Source organism: Pholcus phalangioides, unplaced genomic scaffold, assembly GCF_987345545.1.
Source record: "Pholcus phalangioides strain wild (caught in Gottingen) unplaced genomic scaffold, Ppha-v1.0 ptg000010l_1, whole genome shotgun sequence".
Taxonomy (NCBI): domain Eukaryota; kingdom Metazoa; phylum Arthropoda; class Arachnida; order Araneae; family Pholcidae; genus Pholcus; species Pholcus phalangioides.
Window position 1 is genome coordinate 21,598 of NW_028301603.1, and position 21,383 is coordinate 42,980.

Genomic DNA, 21,383 nt, shown 5'->3' on the forward strand with positions numbered 1-21,383 from the left:
TAAGTTTCCGAGTTCTCCCGATTTCCGTAGTATTTCACGATTCACAAGAGCGTAGTTTCGTACTTTAAGGTAGAGGAATGCGTAGAAACTACTGAAATCCCGTAGTTGTTGGCAAGTATGGTAGGCAATTGCCTGCGTTTGCGCGCATTATGAATTCCCATGGTAGTACATTCGCATTAATCCCAAAATTGACCCCCCAGCTTCTTCCCGAAATTGACTTTTAACGAAAAGTAAACGTTTGACTGAATCTGCACAAATGGCTTCATACAAAGCAATACAATGATATCTAGATGCATTCTTGTAATCTAGTTACAGGGACACATAATTTAGTTCCGTTACATAATATATATCCGAAAACTAGATTATTTATATTCCGTGCAAAAAAAAGTGCAAATAAGAGCTTTTAAATTTTTCTTTTAAATTTCAAAAAACAGTAATAAGTGAATGAAATTTTATAAGATTTTTACGTCGAAAAATTAAGTAGGATTTTCTGTAATTCCTAGTCATAGACAAATTAGTAGAAAAACAAAATTAAAAAATTTTGAATATTTTCTGTGCAGAAAGAACTATAAACCCATCAGACAAGTGATTAATGAATATGCCATAGGCTAATTAGAAAATCCGACTTGTTGCAAAAAGCGGGCTCATTTTGTAACGCACCCGGTCAACTTGAAAATTATCAAGTTTAAGTTATTAGTCTAGAAATGTGTTCTGCTTGCTTGAACAGCCTATTTGTAGCCGTGTTTAATGCAATCGGCCGAATTTTTAAATTACCCTAAAACACTTTTACGTATTTGTGTAAGAAGATACAAACCATTGTCTGAAACGCAATGTTTGGAAACAATGAAAATTATACATTCCAAAATCCATTGTTGAGGTAGAAAACCCGAGCAGAAAGCCGGGTATTGTTGCTAGTTAATATGAAGGCTACGTTTTTTCAAGTTTAATCGTAGTGACATTCTTAAACCTCAAAAAAAGGATACTCACCAAGCAGACTCCGTTTTCCGTGTGCAAGATGGCCGATCAGAACCAAGCAGTTGAGTACGAAAATTCCGTCAGCGATGTCTTCCAGTCGGTATCAGTGCCGTCTTAACGCATAGGCCCACCCGGGCACGGTCCGGTTGCCTCAGAAGAAAAGGGGCCTCACAAAAATGAGATTCGGTTGAAATTTTCAAGAATTTGCAAGGTAGGATCTTAGAAAAAACCACTTGGCCCGGGGGGGGGGGGCCCATGATGCTCTTAAGACGGCCCTGGTCCTTATTACCCGACTGCTCAGTAACCCTAACCTGTCAGAAAATGATGGCTAATCTTTTTTGATAGGCTGGTCGAACAAGGTTGGAACGAAGTACTCCGTCGCATCTGAAAAAGGCATTTGACATCTTGATGGAAGAAGAATTGGCTGCCTTCGCGGACTACGAAGGCAGCTTGTCAGTATTGACACGTGAGAGGCGATTACTAGCTTTCGCAACGGAGGACAACGTCCCGGCCAGCAACATCTATAGCAGTAGGCCTCCGCGCGAAGCTCGTGTAGTAATTTCATCTGTAGCCATTTGCTATAGCGAGTCGATGATGCATGCGATATCTTTACACTTTTCTGCAGTATATATCCAATGACTATAGGGTAAATGGACTTCTTCAGTGACGTCACGAGCTTCGTGCGGAGGCCTTCTGCTGTTTGTGGTGTTGCCCCTGCCCAGAATTAAGGAGATTCCAATCCAAACTCGACTAAAAATCTAAAATTTGAAAAACAGAAAGGCACGTTATTGGATTCAATGTTCAGATCATTTTGCTGCGCAACTTACCAACTACATGCCGCTTACGCCTGCCATTTTCATCTACGACGTACATGTTGATACTGGAACATAAAGTAAAATATTGTTTACTAAATTTCAGAGCAAATGAAATACATTACAGATCGTACAATGAAGCGAAATCACCAAATTATTCCAAACCACCAAAATTTTTGATTTGAGAAATATTTTTTCAGTTGAATGCAAAGTTTTTGATTTGAAAAAATATGTTTGTGGGTGAATGCAAAATTTTTGATTAGAAGAAAAATATTTTCTGCGTATGAATGCAAAATTTTTGAGATTTGAAATTATTTTTTGATAACGAATGCAAAATATTTGATTTCAGAAATATTTCTGCCGATGACTGGAAAGTTTTTGATTTGAAAAATGTTTGAGAATGAATGCAAAGTTTCCGATTCGGATTTTTTTTTTTTTCGTGAAATTCATGTATTTTTAGTTATGGCCAACGTCCGAAGTCTGGACAGTAAAAAAAAAAAATGCTCAGACTTCAAGTATTGACTCTTAACACGTGCACTACTATGACAAGTGTGAAAATGCGCCAAAAATATATTTTACCCCGAAAGAAGCAGGGCGTGATCCCATCGAGGTGATTTGCCTCTTCCGTAATGCCTCCTGTTGTGCTGCCATATGCAGAAATTCGTCAGGTACGTGTCAATGTTATCAGATGGGTGCAGATCCTGTACGAAACGTAGAAAATTGCCAAAATCGTAATTAGGACGGGGATATTATGCATTTAAAAAAAAACTAAACCGTATAACAACGTTTTTAATCATTTCAACATACAGAAGGTTGAGTCTTCAGCGTTTCGAGCAGTACCAGCCTGACATCCGGGGACTTTCCGAGAGACGAATGTTGGAACAATCTCTGCACCTGAAGAGACATGAAAAACATCTGTCACAAACAACTTTCCGGTAAATAACACATTATGAGTTCAGTTCAACAAAACCCGTGAGTCAAAACTTCCGGGCCGAGTTGCATGGAGTTACTTTTTCAAATTTTCAATTATTTAATTTATTTTATTTTTTTGGGAAGAAATTATTCACTTTAACAAAAACACTTTTGATATTTAGAAGAAAACAATACAAAAAAATTTAATTTTAATTGACAAAATTATAATTAATGTTATTAATTGAGGAAAACGGGATTTTGTTTCAGTTTATTTGTTTGACTGATGCAAATATAATTACATGCATTACTAAGGGGCATGCCGAATTATGTATGGCAAGAACGGTCTGTAAGATAACACTGAATTTTTTCCACTGACAGTATTGTCCAAAGCGCTTGCAGGGACTCAAGCGCTCAAGCTCTCTCTTCAAGCGCTTTAGTATAGTCTAACACTAAAGTTAGTCGTAATTGGATAATTTACGATCATTTACGCTTGTACGAAATTATCATGCAGTTGTTGCGACATCTAGTGTCGGAAATGGGATTGAAAGTCTTTCCATCTGAGCTATTTAATGAAGATTGAATTTCTGCATTAATGAGAACACTAAAAATGTAATGAAAAGTTATTTACAGCAACGTAATAAGTAAAAGTGTCAAGTTTTCAAAATTTATAAATAGAAAATTTGCAATCGATTATATTTTAAAACATAAAAGTTCATAAAATAAATGTTGCTTTAATTAAGAATCTTAGGATAAGGAGAAGACAGGTGAACTTCGAAGAGAGCGGATGTGCGTGGGCGGTGCTGTCAAATTGAGTGCTGAGTTACATACATCGCAAGAAGCAGAGGTCAAGCTTGCGTGGGGACGGCAGTGACGCCCGTGTGTGTGGCGGGGTGACTAAGAGATTGTAACGGTGAAAAGTGTTTGCGCGGGAAGGTCTTAACGAGACCAGCGTATTTCTGCAAATTTTGATACTTTGGATTCCACGTCCGAGACATTTAGTGCCTATTGGATATATATCGGCTAGATGAATGGATAACTGTATTAGTGGCGACAAAATGGTAAGTGCTGCTTCTGTTGTCATTTTCTTTTTGGCCGAGTTTCATCTGTGAATAGTAGTGCAAATGTCGCGAACCATGGTTGGTAAAAATAAGATGATGGTATGCTTTGCGCATAGTGTATTGCTAAATAATGATAAGTTAAATGTTAGTAACATAATTGATAAGATCAAAGAAACTGTAGATGATGAAAAGCTACCTCTTCAGGACACTATAGAGTTTATTTTTTATGAACTGGATCCAATTATTCAAGAGTTCATAAATCATAATAAGTTCAGTGAATGGCTATGTGAAATCGATAGTGAATGTGAAACTAATGGTATCTTACGTACCATTATAAAATTAGTTGGAGACTACGAAAATTCAAAAGATGCTGCGTCTGATAAAATAATTAGTACCGAAATTTTTTGTAGTATGAAAAAATTATACAATCGTGATTTCCAGAAATGTGGATTGTATTTAAGTAAGTGTAGAGATGACGAAAAATATCCGATAAGGACGCGAAGTAAAAAGAAAACTAAAGTAACTCCTGACATTATTGTCAATGAAAAGGTAATTGTTGAAAAGGAAACACGGACTGCGGATGAATCCCAGGCTTCCCAAAACACTCAACAAGAAAAAACAAAAATCATAGCAGATGATCAGGTGGCTGGTCCATCTAAGCAACCTGATAATTGTTTGCCCAACAGGGCTAATGGAAAGTCAATAAGTAAAAATGTTGAAAAAGAAAATACAAATGATCCAGATCCCACTAACACAAATGAGTGGCAGTTGGTTGAAAAAAAGAAGAAAAAAGTCAGAATACCACCATTAAATTTGACAAAATACAAGAACTGGAAAGAACTCTCAGTTAAAATTAGGGGTGTTTGTGAATCAAATTTTGATGCCAAAAAAACTGGCACAACATTGCAATTACACGTAACAACAGAAAATGATCATAGAGCTGTGACTAAAATGCTTGAAAAAGAGGGAGTAAATTTTAGCACATTCACACTAAAGTCAGACAAAAACATAAGAGTGGTTATTAGGGATTTGGATACAACAACATCTTGCGATGAGATCAAAGAATCTGTCGAGGAGTTGGGTTACACAATTATTAGTGTGGTACAGCTAAAGAGCCCCCGTCATAAAGATGGTGAAAAGATTATGGTCCCAATACCACTATGGCTCATTGATTTGCCCAGGACAGATAAAAGCAAGGAAATATATCAATTATCTTCATTAAATTACTTAAAGATAAGAGTAGAAACATACAAAAGAAGGAAGGGGTACACGCAGTGCTACAACTGCCAAGCCTGGAATGGGCACACAGCCCGAAATTGTTTTAACGAAGCCCGCTGTGTCAAATGTCCAGAAAAACATCACACATCACAGTGTGATAAGGTAAAGGGTAAGGACTTACCAGTGTGTATAAACTTCTTTAAATCATCCGGCGAGTTTCCGAGGATGTAAAAGGTACCCGGGGAACCTTAAAAAATTTGGTCCTAAAGCAGTTACTGGGTCACAAAAACTTAGACCACCAAAGCCCAGGCTTTTTTCCGTCACAAGTTCAAGTGACGATGAAATTGAGAAAATAGACATTGAAGCTGAGGAATTACCTCAACAGCAAAAACCAACAGAAGTAAATAATAGACCTACAAGAAGGCATAAGACATATGCAAAAGCTGCAAATGTCCACGAAGAGGTGGAAAATAACAAAAAAGAAACTAACAAAAACACAATGACATCAAAAGATGTTAACATGACTGAAACAAACAATAATGTATACTCTGTACAAGAAATTATACCCACATCAACTATTGCAGTTGAACGTAGGGAAAGTGTAAATAATGAGGTAACCGCAAAGATTCCTCCCAACAGGATAGATGGGGAGGTGTCCCAGATTGTGAATACCGGTAATAATGAGATATCATTCCCCTTACAGGAGTTAATGGGTCTAATGAGAAAATGTTTTAATAACATATTACAAGCTAAGACATATCAAGAAAAATACTCAGTATTTATTGATAGCTTTACTGAAATATCCATGAAACTATTATCGGTAAACTTCACCAATGTTCAATAATAGTTCACAACAAATAAAATATCTCAAGATCATGGCGTGGAACGCCAGAGGTATTATTCGTGATCTCCAAGAATTAAGAGAAATTGTTGCAGATGAAGATTTTGATCTGATGTTAATTTGCGAAACATTTTTAAAACCATGTTATACAGCTAAGATAGCAAATTATGATTGTATAAGGAAAGATAGAACGCACGAAAGAGGAGGGGGAGTAGCCTTATATATCAAAAGGCATTTAAATTATGACATTGTTGACCTCCCACATTCCCGAGATTGCGAAGCGTTGGCAGTGGATTTGCACCTCACTAGCACTAGAAAAATCCGAATTTGTGTTTTATACAAACCACCAAATAATCAATTTGATATCTCTCTGTTAAATCATATATTTGACTGCAATTATGCAACAATTCTTAGCGGTGATTTAAATTCTAAATCACCAATTTGGAATTCAAATAATTACAATGCAGCAGGACGTATATTAGAGCAGTATTGCAGAAATAAAAATATTATTACATACGGGCCAAGTGCTGCGACACACTATCCGGATGACAGCAACCGAACACCAGACGTCCTAGATATTACACTGGTCAAAAACCTTAGTGTTCCTTTAGCAGTAGAGGTAATATCTGCACTTACATCAGATCACATTCCAACAATTATTGATGTTGATTTCGAAATTCCCATACAACAAAAAATCAAAAAAATTACAAACTGGCCACTATATAGGCAAGTGCTTACAGGAATTGAAACACCAGATAATGCTAGTGAGTGTACCATAGATATAGAAAATGAAATAAACTCATTAACACAAAAATTGCAGGACACTGTTAATAATTCCACTCGGGAAAGGTCAAACGAAAACAACCCATTAGCACTCCCCAGATATCTGAGGGAAATGATAAGAGAAAAGAATAGAGCTAGAAGAAGGTGGCAAAGAACCAGAGATGCTACACATAGGCTCAGATATACAACATTACGAAACAATACACGTCGAGAAATCAGGGAATTTACAAGTGAACGATTTCTAAGGTTCCTAGAAGATGCTAATTGTGAGGATGGGTCGTTCTATAAAATTTATAGAGCACAAAAACCCCGTAGCCAAAGACTTACATCTATAGATGGCCCGCATGGACTGGTATATACAGATGAAGATAAGGTAGAAGTATTTGCAGATACCTTTGAACTGCAATTCTCACCAAACACTAATACTTCAAATGTTCAGGTCGAGAGAGTGCTTAGAACTATTAATGAATATTTTGATAATCCTCCACCTGAAACACAAACAGCTCTCACTCCAACAGATATCAATGAATTAAAAACAATAATAAAACATTTGAAAATTCGGAAAGCATCTGGGCATGACCTAATTTCAAATATGGCACTGAAGAATTTGCCCAATAATATTTTAGAATATATTGTCAAAATTTTTAATAGATTGCTGGAGCTCAAATATTTCCCATCTAACTGGAAAACAGCAATTGTTAAAATTATACCAAAAGCTGGCCAAGATTTGCACTTTCCAAGCAATTGGAGACCCATCTCATTGCTTAGTAATTTTGGAAAGTTATTCGAGAGAGTTGTGGTAACACGTATCAACACTTACGAAAAGTCTCATCCAACAATTGGGCCCGAACAACATGGATTTAGAGACGGTCATTCTACAACCACACAATTATTAAGAGTTATAGAAACACTCCAAGAAGCTAGAATTTATCATGATACAGCTGCAGTTGCACTGTTGGATTTAAGTAAGTCATTTGACAAAGTGTGGCATGAGGGGTTGCTCTATAAAATGATTAGAATGGCCCTACCCTTTAGCATAATTAAAATTGTACGTCATTATCTTGCAGCAAGAACTTTTTATGTAAAAATCAATGACACAATATCTACAACTAGACGAATTAGATCATCTATAGTGCAAGGCAGTGTTATAGGACCTTGCCTCCACAATTATCACATGAATGATTTTCCAGTGGCAATTAAGGGTATTACTGCGCTGTACGCAGACGATTCAATGATAATTTGTACAGATAGAAAACCACAGAAGGCATTAAGTAATTTACAAGAATTAATTGATCAAGTCGAAACATGGTGCGAAAACAGCAGAGTTAAACTTAATGCAGACAAGACAGTATTTATGTGGATCACAGGAAAACTAGATCTACCCCCAGATGCCGGAATAGTGGTTGGGGGGAAATTCATTGAACCTGTTATAAGTACTAAATACCTGGGAATAATAATTGACAAACGATTGACATTTGTGCAACAACGCAATTATGTAATACGAAGAGCAGACGTAGCAAAACACACTTTAAAACGCATACTTGCAAGCAGATCAACATTGACAATCAAGAACAAATTAAATGTATACAAAATGGCTATCAGATCCATACTTTTATATGCTGCACCAGTGTGGCTGTACTCGAGCAATCAACACATGGTTAAATTAGAACAATATCAAAACAAAACAATAAGAGCTATGCTGGGAGCCAATTGGTTCATCAGGAATAGAAGTATAAGAAACGATATAGGAATGCCCACCATACACGCCTTTGCTCAAAAGCTGGCTAATAATCTCTTCCAAACTCTTGAAGAGTCAGAATACCAACATCTTAGGGAAATATCCACTTACCCAAAAGATCAGATATCAGCTTTTTCCAGACCCAAAAACTTTCTGGTTATGAAAAGACCGGAGGTACCGGGATTGTGAAAAATGTATATAAGCAACTATATATAGTGTAAATAATTAGACCAACTGCAAAATATCAAATTTGTAGATAATATATATTTAATCAAATAATCATAATTAACTGCATTTAATAACATATAATCGCATTTATTAATATGATCTATAGTTGACGCTGAACATAAAAATGAGAGTAGGTAATATATGCATTATGATGAATGATTAATGTTAAAAGAATAGCATTAATTATAACTTAATGACGTCCTAACAGGCTGATGAAGTGACATTCTGTCACTGCCCTGTTGAGTGACACTTTCTGCTTTCTATTTCTCCTCCAGCCTACTTAAGCTTTCTTTTCCCCCTACATTAATAACCCAATATGGGTAATATTAAACTCTAAGTAGTTTAAAAATAAAACATATACAACCATGGCGAAAATAGCACTACTAGTCCAGGATGGCTAAGAAATGACTCAGGGGTATGCACTGATTGCCAATTTCAGTCGGAACCCACAGGCCACTATGTCATATTTAGGATTAAGAATCTTTATATTGAATTTTTTTCGAGAATTTTATTGCTAAACTGTACGTGTAATAAATCACATTTTTCTCGGTGGCACTTTCTCCTGGTGAATCCATACTAAAAATCTCCTGAAAGTTCATATTCACTATATTTCTAACTCAAACTTACACAATCCTTTAGGTCAGCGAGTGACCAAGAGAGTTTGTAAGCACGCGGGGAAGTGACTTGGAGTGAGAGCAAGCAGGTGAATGACCAAAAAGAGTGACCTGCAGAGCGAGGGACCTGATCATTGAGTGTCCTAGAGCATGTGAATGACCAATAGAATGACTTAGAGAGTGTGAAGGCATATGAATGACTAAAAGAGTGATCTACAGCGTGTGCAAGCGTGCGAATGGCCAAAAAACAGCTTTAATTGGCAAATTTACTTAAATTTGACAAATTTTTGCAACAATTGTGAATATTATCTACGGATCCCGATTTTCCGTATTTTTATGAAGGACGTAATCAGCCTAGGCTTTTAACGTGTTGTGTGTATTGATACTTTTGCCCTGGAACACCTTTCGCGAGCCGGGTGGAACCCCTAGGCCAGCCGTCACATTTGGCGGAGAATGTGTGTTTACCCCCCGCTATACAATGTCAAGAGACTACATCGCATTAGCACGAGAGGCATGGCACAGACACACACACACGCTCACCGCATTCATCATGGTGAGTACGAAAGTCTTGAGCTGCCTGTCGGTGTCCTTCGGGAACGTCCTCTTCATCTGATCATAAAGCGCCTGGTCGATGAAAACCGCAGTCTCGATGGTTGACGACGACGACGAATCACCGGCATTGGTCGTCGCGGCCCTCCTGACGCGTTTCGGTGATGCCGTCGTCGTCGAGTTTCGGTCGTCCAAGTACTGGACATCGGCGATTTCTTCGTGTCTTTCGGACGCGATCTTGGCACTCGGAGACGCAACGTCATACGGGCTGTCGTTCTCGCTGGCACCGACTACATCCACGGAGTTGCTGTTGTTCTGCATCGACCAATGGTGTTTCCTTCTCAGCGCTGTGGGGGCAAAAGAAATCAATAATATCAATCGAAAACGAACAGATGCATACGATGATAGTGATACTGATACAGAGCCACGGTGATCTATAAAGGTTTCGTGGATCCAATTGATCTGGAAATGTGTCCGGGCCGCTTAAATGTTCTGGAACTGTACCACGCATCACTCAAGTGATTCGTAATTATGCCATGGATCCCTTAAGTAATTTGGGAATGTGCTGCAGGTAACGTGAGTGATGTACAAACGCACTGGGGGCCACTTAAGTGCTCTAAAACTGTGCCACATGTCACTCAAGTGATCTGTGAATGTGCCACGAGCCTACTTGAATGATCTGAATATGTGCCACGGGCCGCTTAAAGGACCTGTAAATGTGCCACTTGGTTAATTTTTACGAAATTCGGTTTGGGGAGGAGCAGTCCGCATAACTAGTGGTGTAGTGGTGTAGCAGTAGTAGGTAGGGCCTAAAAATACGCATATATCGCTGTGAGAAAAATAATTTTCAAGCTGATTTTTAAGAGATTTTTTCCGCTCCCCGAACTTTATGGGGGGGGGGGGGGAAAGATCATGTATAATTTCTTTTCTTTGGTACAAATGCTAAATAGGTATATTGAAGGCGTGGAGAGGAAAAAATCTTGAAGAGATCACGTAGAGGACAACAGAAGAGACCTGTTGTCAGCACTGTAATTACTAGATGGAGATATGCAAATTCACGGCACTCCCTGGTCCAAGGGAAGGCTCCATCCAAAAAAATGGTGATCGCAAATAGTAATAGAAATGTGCTGGGTATTAATTTTCCGAGAGGGATGTGCGAACCTTTTTTTTTTTTAACAAGAACGTAAGTCAGCGCCTATGTCTTCAGCTATCGGATTGGACTAGGGAACACCCTGAAAAGGTCTAGTTCCCCAAACTTTTTGTTCCATCTCCCCCCCCCCCCTCAACATTTTTTTGTTCTCATCACCTCCAACTCAAGCCAACCCATAGAATCCTGTACTAAACCCATAACTTCTACCGCCCCTTGGATCATTCCATTGCCCCCCAGGGATGTGATATTGCCCACTTTGGAAAACACTGGTCTAGTTGAAGATCCAGTGAGAACAAAGAACTATCTGTGCTTGCTGATGCATCGTCTTGGTCCATATCGGTTTTTCCCGCTTGTTGTGTTCTACCTGAGCACTGCAAGCCTGAATTTTAGAATGTCATAATAGTGCGGTAGATTGATTAATCAGTTATTATAATATTATCAAAATATAATCAGTTATTATAATACTATCAAAATATAATCAGTTATTATAATATTATCAAAATATAATCAGTTATTATAATATTATCAAAATATAATCAGTTATTATAATATTATCAAAATATAATCATATATTTTAATATAATCAATTATGTAACTATCGTAATCAGTTACAGAATGGATCGCAAATTTTAGTTTGTTTTTTTTTCCCCAGGAACAACACTACCTCTTTTCCAATAGCGGCCACATTTTCACGGCCCCGTTAGTGGCCGTTTTTTGTTGGGAGATTTTACTGTGTATATATATATATATATACATACACTCACACAATAAAACCGGTTTTTCTTCTTCCCCTCTACTCTAGCAGCGAAGACTCACTGCGCAAACGCGGCGAAATTTGCATGACGGCGCGATAAACCTAGGTGGCTCTATCATTTTGGGACACTTTTTCTCTATATATAAGGCCGGGATTACATTATAAGTTTCAAAGTTTCATGAAAGTTCATTTATAAAACTTGAAAAATGTAACTAATAAGGTTACCGGTTTCATTCGAGCAAATGCAACCAATGCTCTTATTGGTCGCATTTTACAGGTTTCATAAATGAAGAAACTTTTATAGTGTAATCCCGGCCTAAGAGAAAACATTCGATAATTTTTTTATCTTTTGTAATTTCAACAAAAAATATTTAATACAGCTAGGTATGGGTGTAACATGGCAGCTCGTATCAGGGAAAACCCGGAAAATACAGGTAGCTCTATCATTTCGGGACACACCTTATTTTGGCAAATGGAAGAGACATGCCACAATGCCAAAAACAAAAAATCAAACCCGCATAAACGGAGAAGTTGAACAAGTCCAAACTTGCCAAAAATAATTTTCGTGCGGAGATGGGAGAAGCCCGGTAACTGTTGAACGACCGAAAACAAAATCAATGCCGGGAAGACGGAGCGCTCCAACGAGTTTTCACGAGACAGAAATGGTTCTTTTTTGCATAACAGCTTTCGTATTTCTTGAAAACGTAAGAAATACACGGATTCGGTTTGTAGATCATCGGATAAATGAGCCAACCATGTTAATGAACTCGATACATACCATGAGGGCAAAAAGTGTCTCTCGTAGCAGTTTCTCTCTTGACGATGATATGGATGGGCTTGTCTTTGTCGGATGTCGCTTTCAACTGCCTGTATACAGGATGTATTGCGTAGTCCGAATCCGAGGTCTGTATGTAGCCTCTCTAAATTTCAAAATAAATAAAAATAAAGTAAAACATCGTCGTATGAGAGGTGCCCATTGAAATGAAACTGCATGTGCGGTATTCAAATCCTGCAAATGTTACCGTGGAAATATTCACTGATGATTACGCATAAATCATCTCGGTAAGTTTGTGAAACTGAACAACATTGACCACTTTTACCGACGATGATATGTTGTCCCCCTCATGCCAGAAGCACGAAAGTGCAATGCGCTTGGGACAAAAAAAAAAAACCTTGTGGGAAATGACATTTTTGAGTGTTTACTCTCGCTACAAGGGCTGGTCCGATCAATCGGGTCGGTTAATCGATCAATCGTTAATCTTAGTTAAAATTTTTAGTTGAATTAATCGACTCGATCAATTCGATTGAAATTTGATTATAGTTTGCAGAAAAAGTTTGTAATTTAGCTCGATTTATTTGACGACACCAATTTGATGTCTTAAATTATGTTCTTATTTACATGACATCCTCCCCCCCCCCCCACACACAACACTTATACACTCTTTTACCCCATGAAAAACTTAAATTTCCCTTAGCTAAAATTTCAAATTTCCAATTGGAGATCATAGCTCGTACGGAGCCGTACCCTTTACGGAGTGAACAAGAATGCATTTATAAGACGCCTCCTTCAAAAGTCCCATTTCAGTCATTCAGTCGGGCATACATTTCAGATGAGTGACCATATTTAAAATTATTTGAATCAATGCATTAATCAAATTTTTCGGCATTGGGGGAATACATGTCGATTTAATGGAAATTGGTAATACAGAAATTTCAGTTTCAAATTGAGTTTGATGGGCGTTTAAGAAGAAGAGACCAAAATTTATTGTCTCCACCGTGTGAAAACAACAGTTTCCGTATGTTCCGTATATATTTTTGACATCCATAATTTTGCAGACATTTTTTTTTTCAGCCACTTTGTTGGGCAGTTTGCCTATTGTGGCCTTTGCATTTGTATTTGGGAAGCATCAGCTCCTACTACCAACAAGTACTATCCGGCAAGAGCTTCTAGGAAATCAAGCGACAGTATGAAGATTGGAAGTAGTTTCGAAATCAGTGATTAAACCTAAAATAACTGACTTAAATGACAAGATCCAAGAGAAGAAACTTTAAGATTTTTGACAAATAACGTTCAGCATCTTAAAATGCTTCACGCGGGCAGCCTTGATTTCTTAATTTATCCTTATATTTGTTTAAAACTAACGAATATAGGTGTACGAAATGAATAAACTATATATTTATAGCATCAGTTAATATTATATACGTAGTTGCAAAAAAAAAATATTCGATAAAAGTTCGATTAATCGGTGGATAAATCGATCAAACATTTTTGATTAACCAGTTGAAAATTTTAATCGATTCACAGCCCTATATACTCTCTACCCATATTACTCTACGGAAGTTATTTTCCGAAAATGTTTTAGAACACGTGTTTCGATAGGGATACACATTCGATTTTCAGGCAAAACTTAAGGGGTGTCACGACCCCTGAAGTCGAATTTTCAAAAATGACTTGTAAAAATATTTCATTCGATAGCAAATAATAAAATTTCGTGTCAATCGGTTAATTTGTTTCGAAATTAATAATTTTATTAATGTTAATTTGTTTGGTAGCGTTTACCGTATATAACATATACAAGAAAGAAAACGCTTTGAATGTAGTTTTCTCAGATTGCAATTTTTAACCCGAATATCAGATGATTCGTTAGAATTCTATGCATTTTTAAAATTTGAAAAAAAAAATATTATATTAAATATATAGCCATTTTTGAAAATTCGACTTCAGGGGTCGTGATACCCCCACTTAAGTAGCAAAATAAGATATTCAACCAGCTGATAAAAAATGGGGGAAATTTGCATATTCGTGCTTCTGGCAGGCGGAGGGGGGTGGTGTGGGAGATATATCTCTAATGATGTTGTCGGTTGTGGTTTGTCCTATCAAATATCAGTGCTCTCAATCCGATTTCGGCAGACAGATCTCCACCAAAATTTCAAAGAGAACTGAAACAGTATTGGAGGCAAAAGGCGGCGGTACAACGGCGAACCAAAAGAGCGGCCATAATAAATTATCCATCCAATGTGTAGTAAGGTATCTGATGGTAATATAGGGCGTTTTTTTATTACCTACGCAGTTTTTTAATTGCCGCGGAGTTTTTTTTTTGTTTGAAAATTGGCAGAGCACTGTTCCGATCATTTTTGTTGTCTATTATCACTCCGATTAGAAGACCATTTGACATTTCTTCATTTTTCAACAATTGTGCGGTTCAGTATCGCGAGCAACGCATTCTTATTGTAAAAACTCATTACAAAAACGGGGAGTGCTACGCAGAGACTGTACGTAAAACTTCGCGCTATCTTTGGACGTGACAATGCCCCTACCGCAACAACAGTTTCGATGTTGGTACAGGTTTCAACAATCGGATGACTGTGTCTGCAGAGAAAGTGGAGATGACATACGTTAAATTTTGCTTCGATTTTGGCTGATTTATAGTATTTTGATTAATGCATTTTTTTTACATTATTCGTTTTTCAGAAATCATCATACGGGCCTCAGCAAAAACCAGTGAAGCTAAACATGGCTATATTGCCCTCAGTTACCTTATGTTAATTTGTCGATTACGTGCCTTTATGTGAAAATTTCATTTTGCACAAAATGCGTGACAAGTTTTGCCAATCATCTTGAAGTTGAAATATCGTTTGTTATAATCCAAGTGACATTCAAGCCTTTCTATAGTCCACCAAGGGCAGGTGATACTTACCACACCATCACAGATCGAAATAGCTGCCATGCTGTCCTTGTGATTCTTAGAATACCCGTGGTAGTAACAAGAATCGTTGAGACTTAAGCTATTCAGGTCCATGCCGTGATTCTTATTCAGATGTAGAGGGAATGCTTGTCCGTGAGCAAGTATATTGAGGTGCAGTTCATCGGAATGGCCGAAGGAAGAGTTTTGTGTGTCCCGGAACGGGATCTCAACGACATCCACATCCGACGAGTCTGAAATCAAAAATCAAGTGAAAGTATAAGTGTTCGATTTTAATATTTTAAACTGTATTCTTTTGATTCCTTATCACAGTTCCGCATTAAACACCATCAGTTCTGTATCAAAAAAAAGAAAGAAGAAAAATACTAGAGAACCACCCGCGAATATCCGACCATTATGCAGGGTAACAATTGCCCTCAATCGCCAAGTCAACTGAGTCGGACGTAGGATTTATATTTATATGAATACAACCACGTTCTACGATATCCTGTCGGGCTATTGTTCCTGTAGGTCGGATTTGCTCGACAATTTCGACCTCTTTTACTTAATCCATGCATGTTCAAAACTCATCACAGTACTGTACTAGAAAATATACAAAACTAGCTATAATAACCTGCGCTGCCTGATGCTGACCTTCCGCAGCCCCAGCGGAAGGTCCAGCATCAGCGTACCAATCGTGCGATAGTAGCGATGAGAGGGACCCGCCCATGCGAAGCGAACCCGAAGAAGAGCGGGGCAGCGAACAGCCAGCACAAGACGGGACGCATGGCGGCACCTACACCATCATGGTACGGGCTGACCGTCAATGGCGAGGCATTGCCCGAGGAGTACGACAATTTTGCCGTGCACCGGTGATAGCCAAAATTGTGCGCGATGAATATAAAATTGACTTTTGCAACGCGGAGGACTATGGTATAATCCTGAAGTTCATAGAAAGTAGTCCCGCAGAAATTACGAGGCGATCTGCATCGGACGCCCCTACCCTCAAGTGTCGTTTTACGAGGGCTAACTGCTGCGATACCAGCAGAGGACATAAAAGATGAACTTCATAAAAACGATGAAGGATTTTCACCTTTGGATGTAACTCAAATTCGCTCCCAGTGGAAAAGAGCCAGGGGCAAACCATTGCCTCTATGGAAGGTAGATTTGCCGGGCGACCAAGATTCGAAGCGTATATTCGATCTCAAAAAGCTCTTTTTAATCGATATAACGATAGTGCGTTATCGAAGAAACCCCAATAGAACATCGATTAACATCTGTTATCAATGCCAGGCCTGGGGTCACCGAGGCGATGAATGCGAGCGTCCACAAAAGTGCCTAGTATGTGCGGGGTCTCACGATGTGAAACAGTGCGGTAACATAAAAGGAAAAGATGTGCCGACATGTTCAAATTGTGGAAAAGACCACACGAGCAACTAGAGTCGAGTCAAACGAACGTGATTGGCCGGTCAAACGCTACGGACTTCCCTACGGCGACAGGCGAGCAGCGAGTTCAAGCGAAAAAATAAAAGTCCCGCTCTACGGACTTCCGCAAAAGCACAACCGAGTTGCGAACAAACTTGGGACAAAAGTGCGACAAGGCGAGTGAGCTGCCCCGAACAAGCAACGACCAGCCCAGGCGTAGGTTGAGCCCAGAGCGTACCGTTAGTGATGCCGGCGAGACGAGCGCCCAGACTGCGGAAAAGGACATTAGAAAACCCGGATTAAATACGCGTGTAGAAGTGGTCTCGGATCTGGACTCTGATGCTACCAGCGCAAGCGATAGCCCAGCTGGCGAAATTTACGAAATTGCACACATACACACACAAAATTATATATGAAGAATACACTATCTACCAATAAGTATTTGGACACCTATGCAAATGACGATATCTGCAGTCCTGAGATACGTCACGCCCTCCGCCGGTATATATCGTGTAGGAAACAACATCGGCATTAGTCGCATGCAAGATGCCGCTCAGTTCTGAGCTCTCTGATTTCGAGAAAGGTATAATTATCGGGTATCACAAAAATGACCGATCCTTAAGGGACATATCTAGCGAGCTGAAGTACCCAAAATCGACAGTGGCCTATGTGATTAAGAAGTGGAAGGTGAGCTGTGATTGTCGGAATTTGCCCCGAGTCGGCAGACCGACGGGTGCTGTCCAGAGAAATTCGGAAGAACCGCACCCAACCGATGGCCCTCATCCGCGTGGAGTTTCAACAGGCATCCGGGAGTATTGTTTCAATGAATACCATCCGTAAGGTAGCACATCTGATTGGTTTTCATGGTCGTGCTGCTGCCCATAAGCCTTTGATCACAAAGTCCAACCGCGTTGCTCGGTTAATGTGGTGCAAAGCACATCGAAATTGGACCGTAGATCAGTGGAAACGGGTTCTTTGGAGCGACGAATCAAGGTTCACCCTCTACCGTTCGGATTACAGGGTCTGGGTCTGGCGTCTGCCTGGAGAACGTCTCCTGCCAGAATGCATTGTCCCAACAGTCAAGTTCGGCGGAGGTGGAATTATAGTCTGGGGGTGTTTCTCCTGGTATGGACTGGGACCTTTGGTCCCCATTCATGGTAAGCTCAACGCCGATGCCTACTGCACTATTTTGAATGACAATGTACTTCCTACGTTGTGGCAGTTTTACGGGGTGGACCCCTGTTACTTCTAGGACGACAATGCCAGCTGTCATACTGCGAGGTTATCCAAGGCTTGGTATGGTGCCAATGGGGTTCATCGAATGGACTGGCCTGCCCAGACCTGAACCCTATCGAGAACCTCTGGGACGAGTTGGATCGCCGAATTAAGGGGTGCCCTACCCGTCCAAAATGGGTGAAGGAACTGACATGTCTTCTCCAAGCCGAGTGGAAGAAAATACCACTAGCCGTCACACAAGGACTTGTGGAAAGTATGCCCCGGAGGGTTCACGCTGTAATTGCCTCTCGTGGAGGCTCTACCAACTATTGATTTTGAATAAAGTTAGTTTTTCTTTTCTATCACAGGTGTCCAAATACTTATTGGTAGATAGTGTATAATGACGAAAAGCTCGCGTAAAGACAAACGAGCACTTCTCCAAGAATTTCAGAGAGAAGCTGGGCATCTCGCTCGCTAAAAATTTTGCAGAGCAGCTTGCGATGAAGCAGCGAGCGTTCAAAAAGAGCAATTAAGAGCTCTTAATTAACCGAAAACTAAGATTTCGGTATTTTTTCTATCTTTATCTTCGTTTCCCTTAACCATCTTTTCAAGAATATTTTCTACAAAACCATATAAAAAACAAAAAAATTGAGGCACTTAAGATGTGAGGCTCTGAAAAATAAAATAAAATATTCTCTCCCTCTATTTTCCATGCTTTGCTAATAGTACTAATACTTTTCCTCTATTTTTTCACCACTAATTTTTTAATTAATAAATTGCATTTCATGTTTTTCGATTCTTTTCAGCCAATCATATTGCAGGCACTTAACCGACGAATGAGGTGTGACCATGGCGCAGAGTAGCTGACGTCACGAGAGCAGTTCACTTTTCCTGCCGAAAATATTAATAAGTAATATTACAAACAAGTTCGTCCAAACATGTTGAGTTATTAATTCCTGGCTAATTATTTTTAATTAGTGGCGACCTAAATTACCGGACTCTGACCAACATACACGCACTTTCACAAAACACATACATTTGATCCCTTGCCCTTCTTCTTCATATTGTGCCCCCGCGGGCCTGTTTTGAAGGCGGCAGATGTCTGTAAACAGATAGGCCCCGCCAGAAATCATTTTTTCCGCATTTCCGCACGATAAAGAAATTACAAAAAGTGGTGCCTTGAAGAAACCGTGGAATGACGATGACAGCCCAGATGAAGATAAAAACGAAGATACCTCACCCCACTATGATGATCTGATGGATTACCATAAGCTTGGAGACTCAGAAGAAAGGGATTAAAAAATTTGAATCATTTTCTATTGTAAATTTCCGTAAGCTATTCATTTTGCGTGAAAATATAAGAATTTGTTTTCTCTGAAATGCACGGATTTTTTGGGGTCGACTTATACACGGGTTTTCAATTTAGTGCGGTTTTGGTAGTGCTGAAGTAGGGTGGTCGTCTTATATACGAGTCGGCTTATGCACGAGTATATACGGTACCTAGATTATGGTACTGCATATTTCTCGGCTATTGGAAGTTACATTTGTGGTCATTACAGGATCAAAACTATAGAAATTTTCAATTTAATCCGGCAGCGTTTACTTTAAAACTCGGACTCGAGTACGTGCGTGGGATCTATATAATCCATCTCATAATGAATCAAGCAATCGTGAGTTAATAGAATGATTGTCAATAATGAATATAAAATTTCGAATCACAGTGGACCAGCTAATCACAGTCATCCATGTTTTTATATTGTCCAGAAGCCACATCAATTCGATTGTCGGCATCGATCTTCAGTAGTCATAGATCCGCCGTCGTATAGGCCGCAAGTTGTATGTCCTCGCCTGACTTCTGCACTCTCGCGGGGTGGTTATGTGACGTCAGTAACTCCTCTCAGTGTTGGCCGCAAGTCGTACTCCCTCACCTGGCTGCAGCACTCCCTTGATGGCATATACGTCGGTGCCTCCTCTCGATTCGCGTATACCTCAGCCTGGAAGACACTGCTCTCAGTTGCACAAGCCTTCTCTTCCAAGATACTTCACGAGAATCACCATGCCGCAAAACCACAAATGCACTTCCGGTTTCTTCGGGGGGGGGGGGGGGTCTTCGAGCCATCCGTACAAACCAGTCTTGTATCGGGCGCTATCACAAGATTACTATTGGATAGCATTATCTGGTTTACCGCTATGTCCATGCTTGGGCTGTGGCCAGGTCTTGGGCGTCTTTTCGAAGTCGGCTACACGCAGTCGTCTAGCTTCCACCACAATATCCTCGTCGAGGTGAAGCAGTCGTGTTTTGCGCGCCTCGTAATCAAAAAAGCTACTGAGAGGTGGATTCCCAGTTGTTACATATAAGACGGCGTTGGCCGTGGTGACGTCAGGGCCATCTTAAGAGCATCATGTGCCCCCGGGCCAAGTGGTTTTTGAGAGGCCCTACCAGGTAAACTCTAGTAAATTTTAATCAGATCTCATTTTTATCAGGCCCCTCCACTCTTCAGCCTCCTCGGGCAGTGCCCGGGTGGGCCCATGAGTTAAGACGACACTGGGTGACGTATGTCCCTGAAACATAAAGTAGGAATGGTCTCTGAGCTATATTCAGAGCTCTTCTTTGCCTCTGCGTAGGATCTCGATACCAAGAAGCGCATCCATAGGATAATTTCTGCTGCACCACAGACTTGTAAAGGCCCCACCGCGGTCCGGCCACTCTTCGCAACAACTGCAAAGTCTCATGAACTTCGTCAATCAGTTTCACCAAGTGCGACATAAAGTTAAGCCGGCTATCTATATGTACTCCCAGATACTTTATTTGCTTCGAAGGCCAAATGCGGGTATCGTCGATTATTATGCGCGGTTTATTTTTCTTAGGATGGGGCCAAAGAAACTTCGTCTTCTCGACCTCCATCTGAAGATGATTCTCACTAAGCCATCTAGTCAGTTTGTTGAACGTCATCAGTAGTGATGTCGTCGTGATTAGCACCAGAAATCACAAAAACCAGGTCGTCCGCAAAGGCTTGAATATGGATATGCGGTTCCCAATCAAGCTTAAGCAGAGGGCCCAGGACCAAAGACCATAGAAGACGACTGCTGCAAGAACCTATTTTGAAATGATGCGGGATCACCGACTTCTCTAGTAGCTTGTTGAAGATCGATGTCTGCAGCATATCTCTGAAGAGTGACTTCAATATAGGGATACTTATGTTCTCAAATCCAGGAGCCCAGCGATTGTTTTATTTCTCCACGATGTGCAGGCACTTCAGATTTCGAGATTGGGAGGTCGCCACTCAAAGTATTACTGGATCGCGGTAACCAAGATTATATCGTCTGTGGGGTCCGGGAAAATAGTTTTCAGCTGGAGTTCGGCGGCTTTCAAGATTGTAGCGTTTGAACCACTTTGACGCATGATAATTTGTGGCGAGATTCGACGA

The 21,383-nt window shown here is 39.8% G+C and overlaps 1 protein-coding gene across 1 annotated transcript in view; it reads right to left on the bottom strand.

The window, feature by feature from the left end:
• The window catches only part of LOC149080711 (A disintegrin and metalloproteinase with thrombospondin motifs adt-2-like), a gene marked incomplete at its 3' end in the record, with an annotated part of 73,226 nt that overhangs the window by 21,117 nt on the left and 30,726 nt on the right, over positions 1 to 21,383 (bottom strand). The window contains exons 3-8 of the mRNA XM_089237341.1: positions 15,331 to 15,569; positions 12,411 to 12,552; positions 9,720 to 10,075; positions 2,595 to 2,681; positions 2,367 to 2,488; positions 1,803 to 1,855 (exon numbers count right to left, since the gene is read on the bottom strand). Of these exons, the coding sequence (XP_089093467.1) occupies positions 1,803 to 1,855; positions 2,367 to 2,488; positions 2,595 to 2,681; positions 9,720 to 10,075; positions 12,411 to 12,552; positions 15,331 to 15,569 (999 nt within the window). The remainder of the gene's footprint in view (positions 1 to 1,802; positions 1,856 to 2,366; positions 2,489 to 2,594; positions 2,682 to 9,719; positions 10,076 to 12,410; positions 12,553 to 15,330; positions 15,570 to 21,383) is intronic.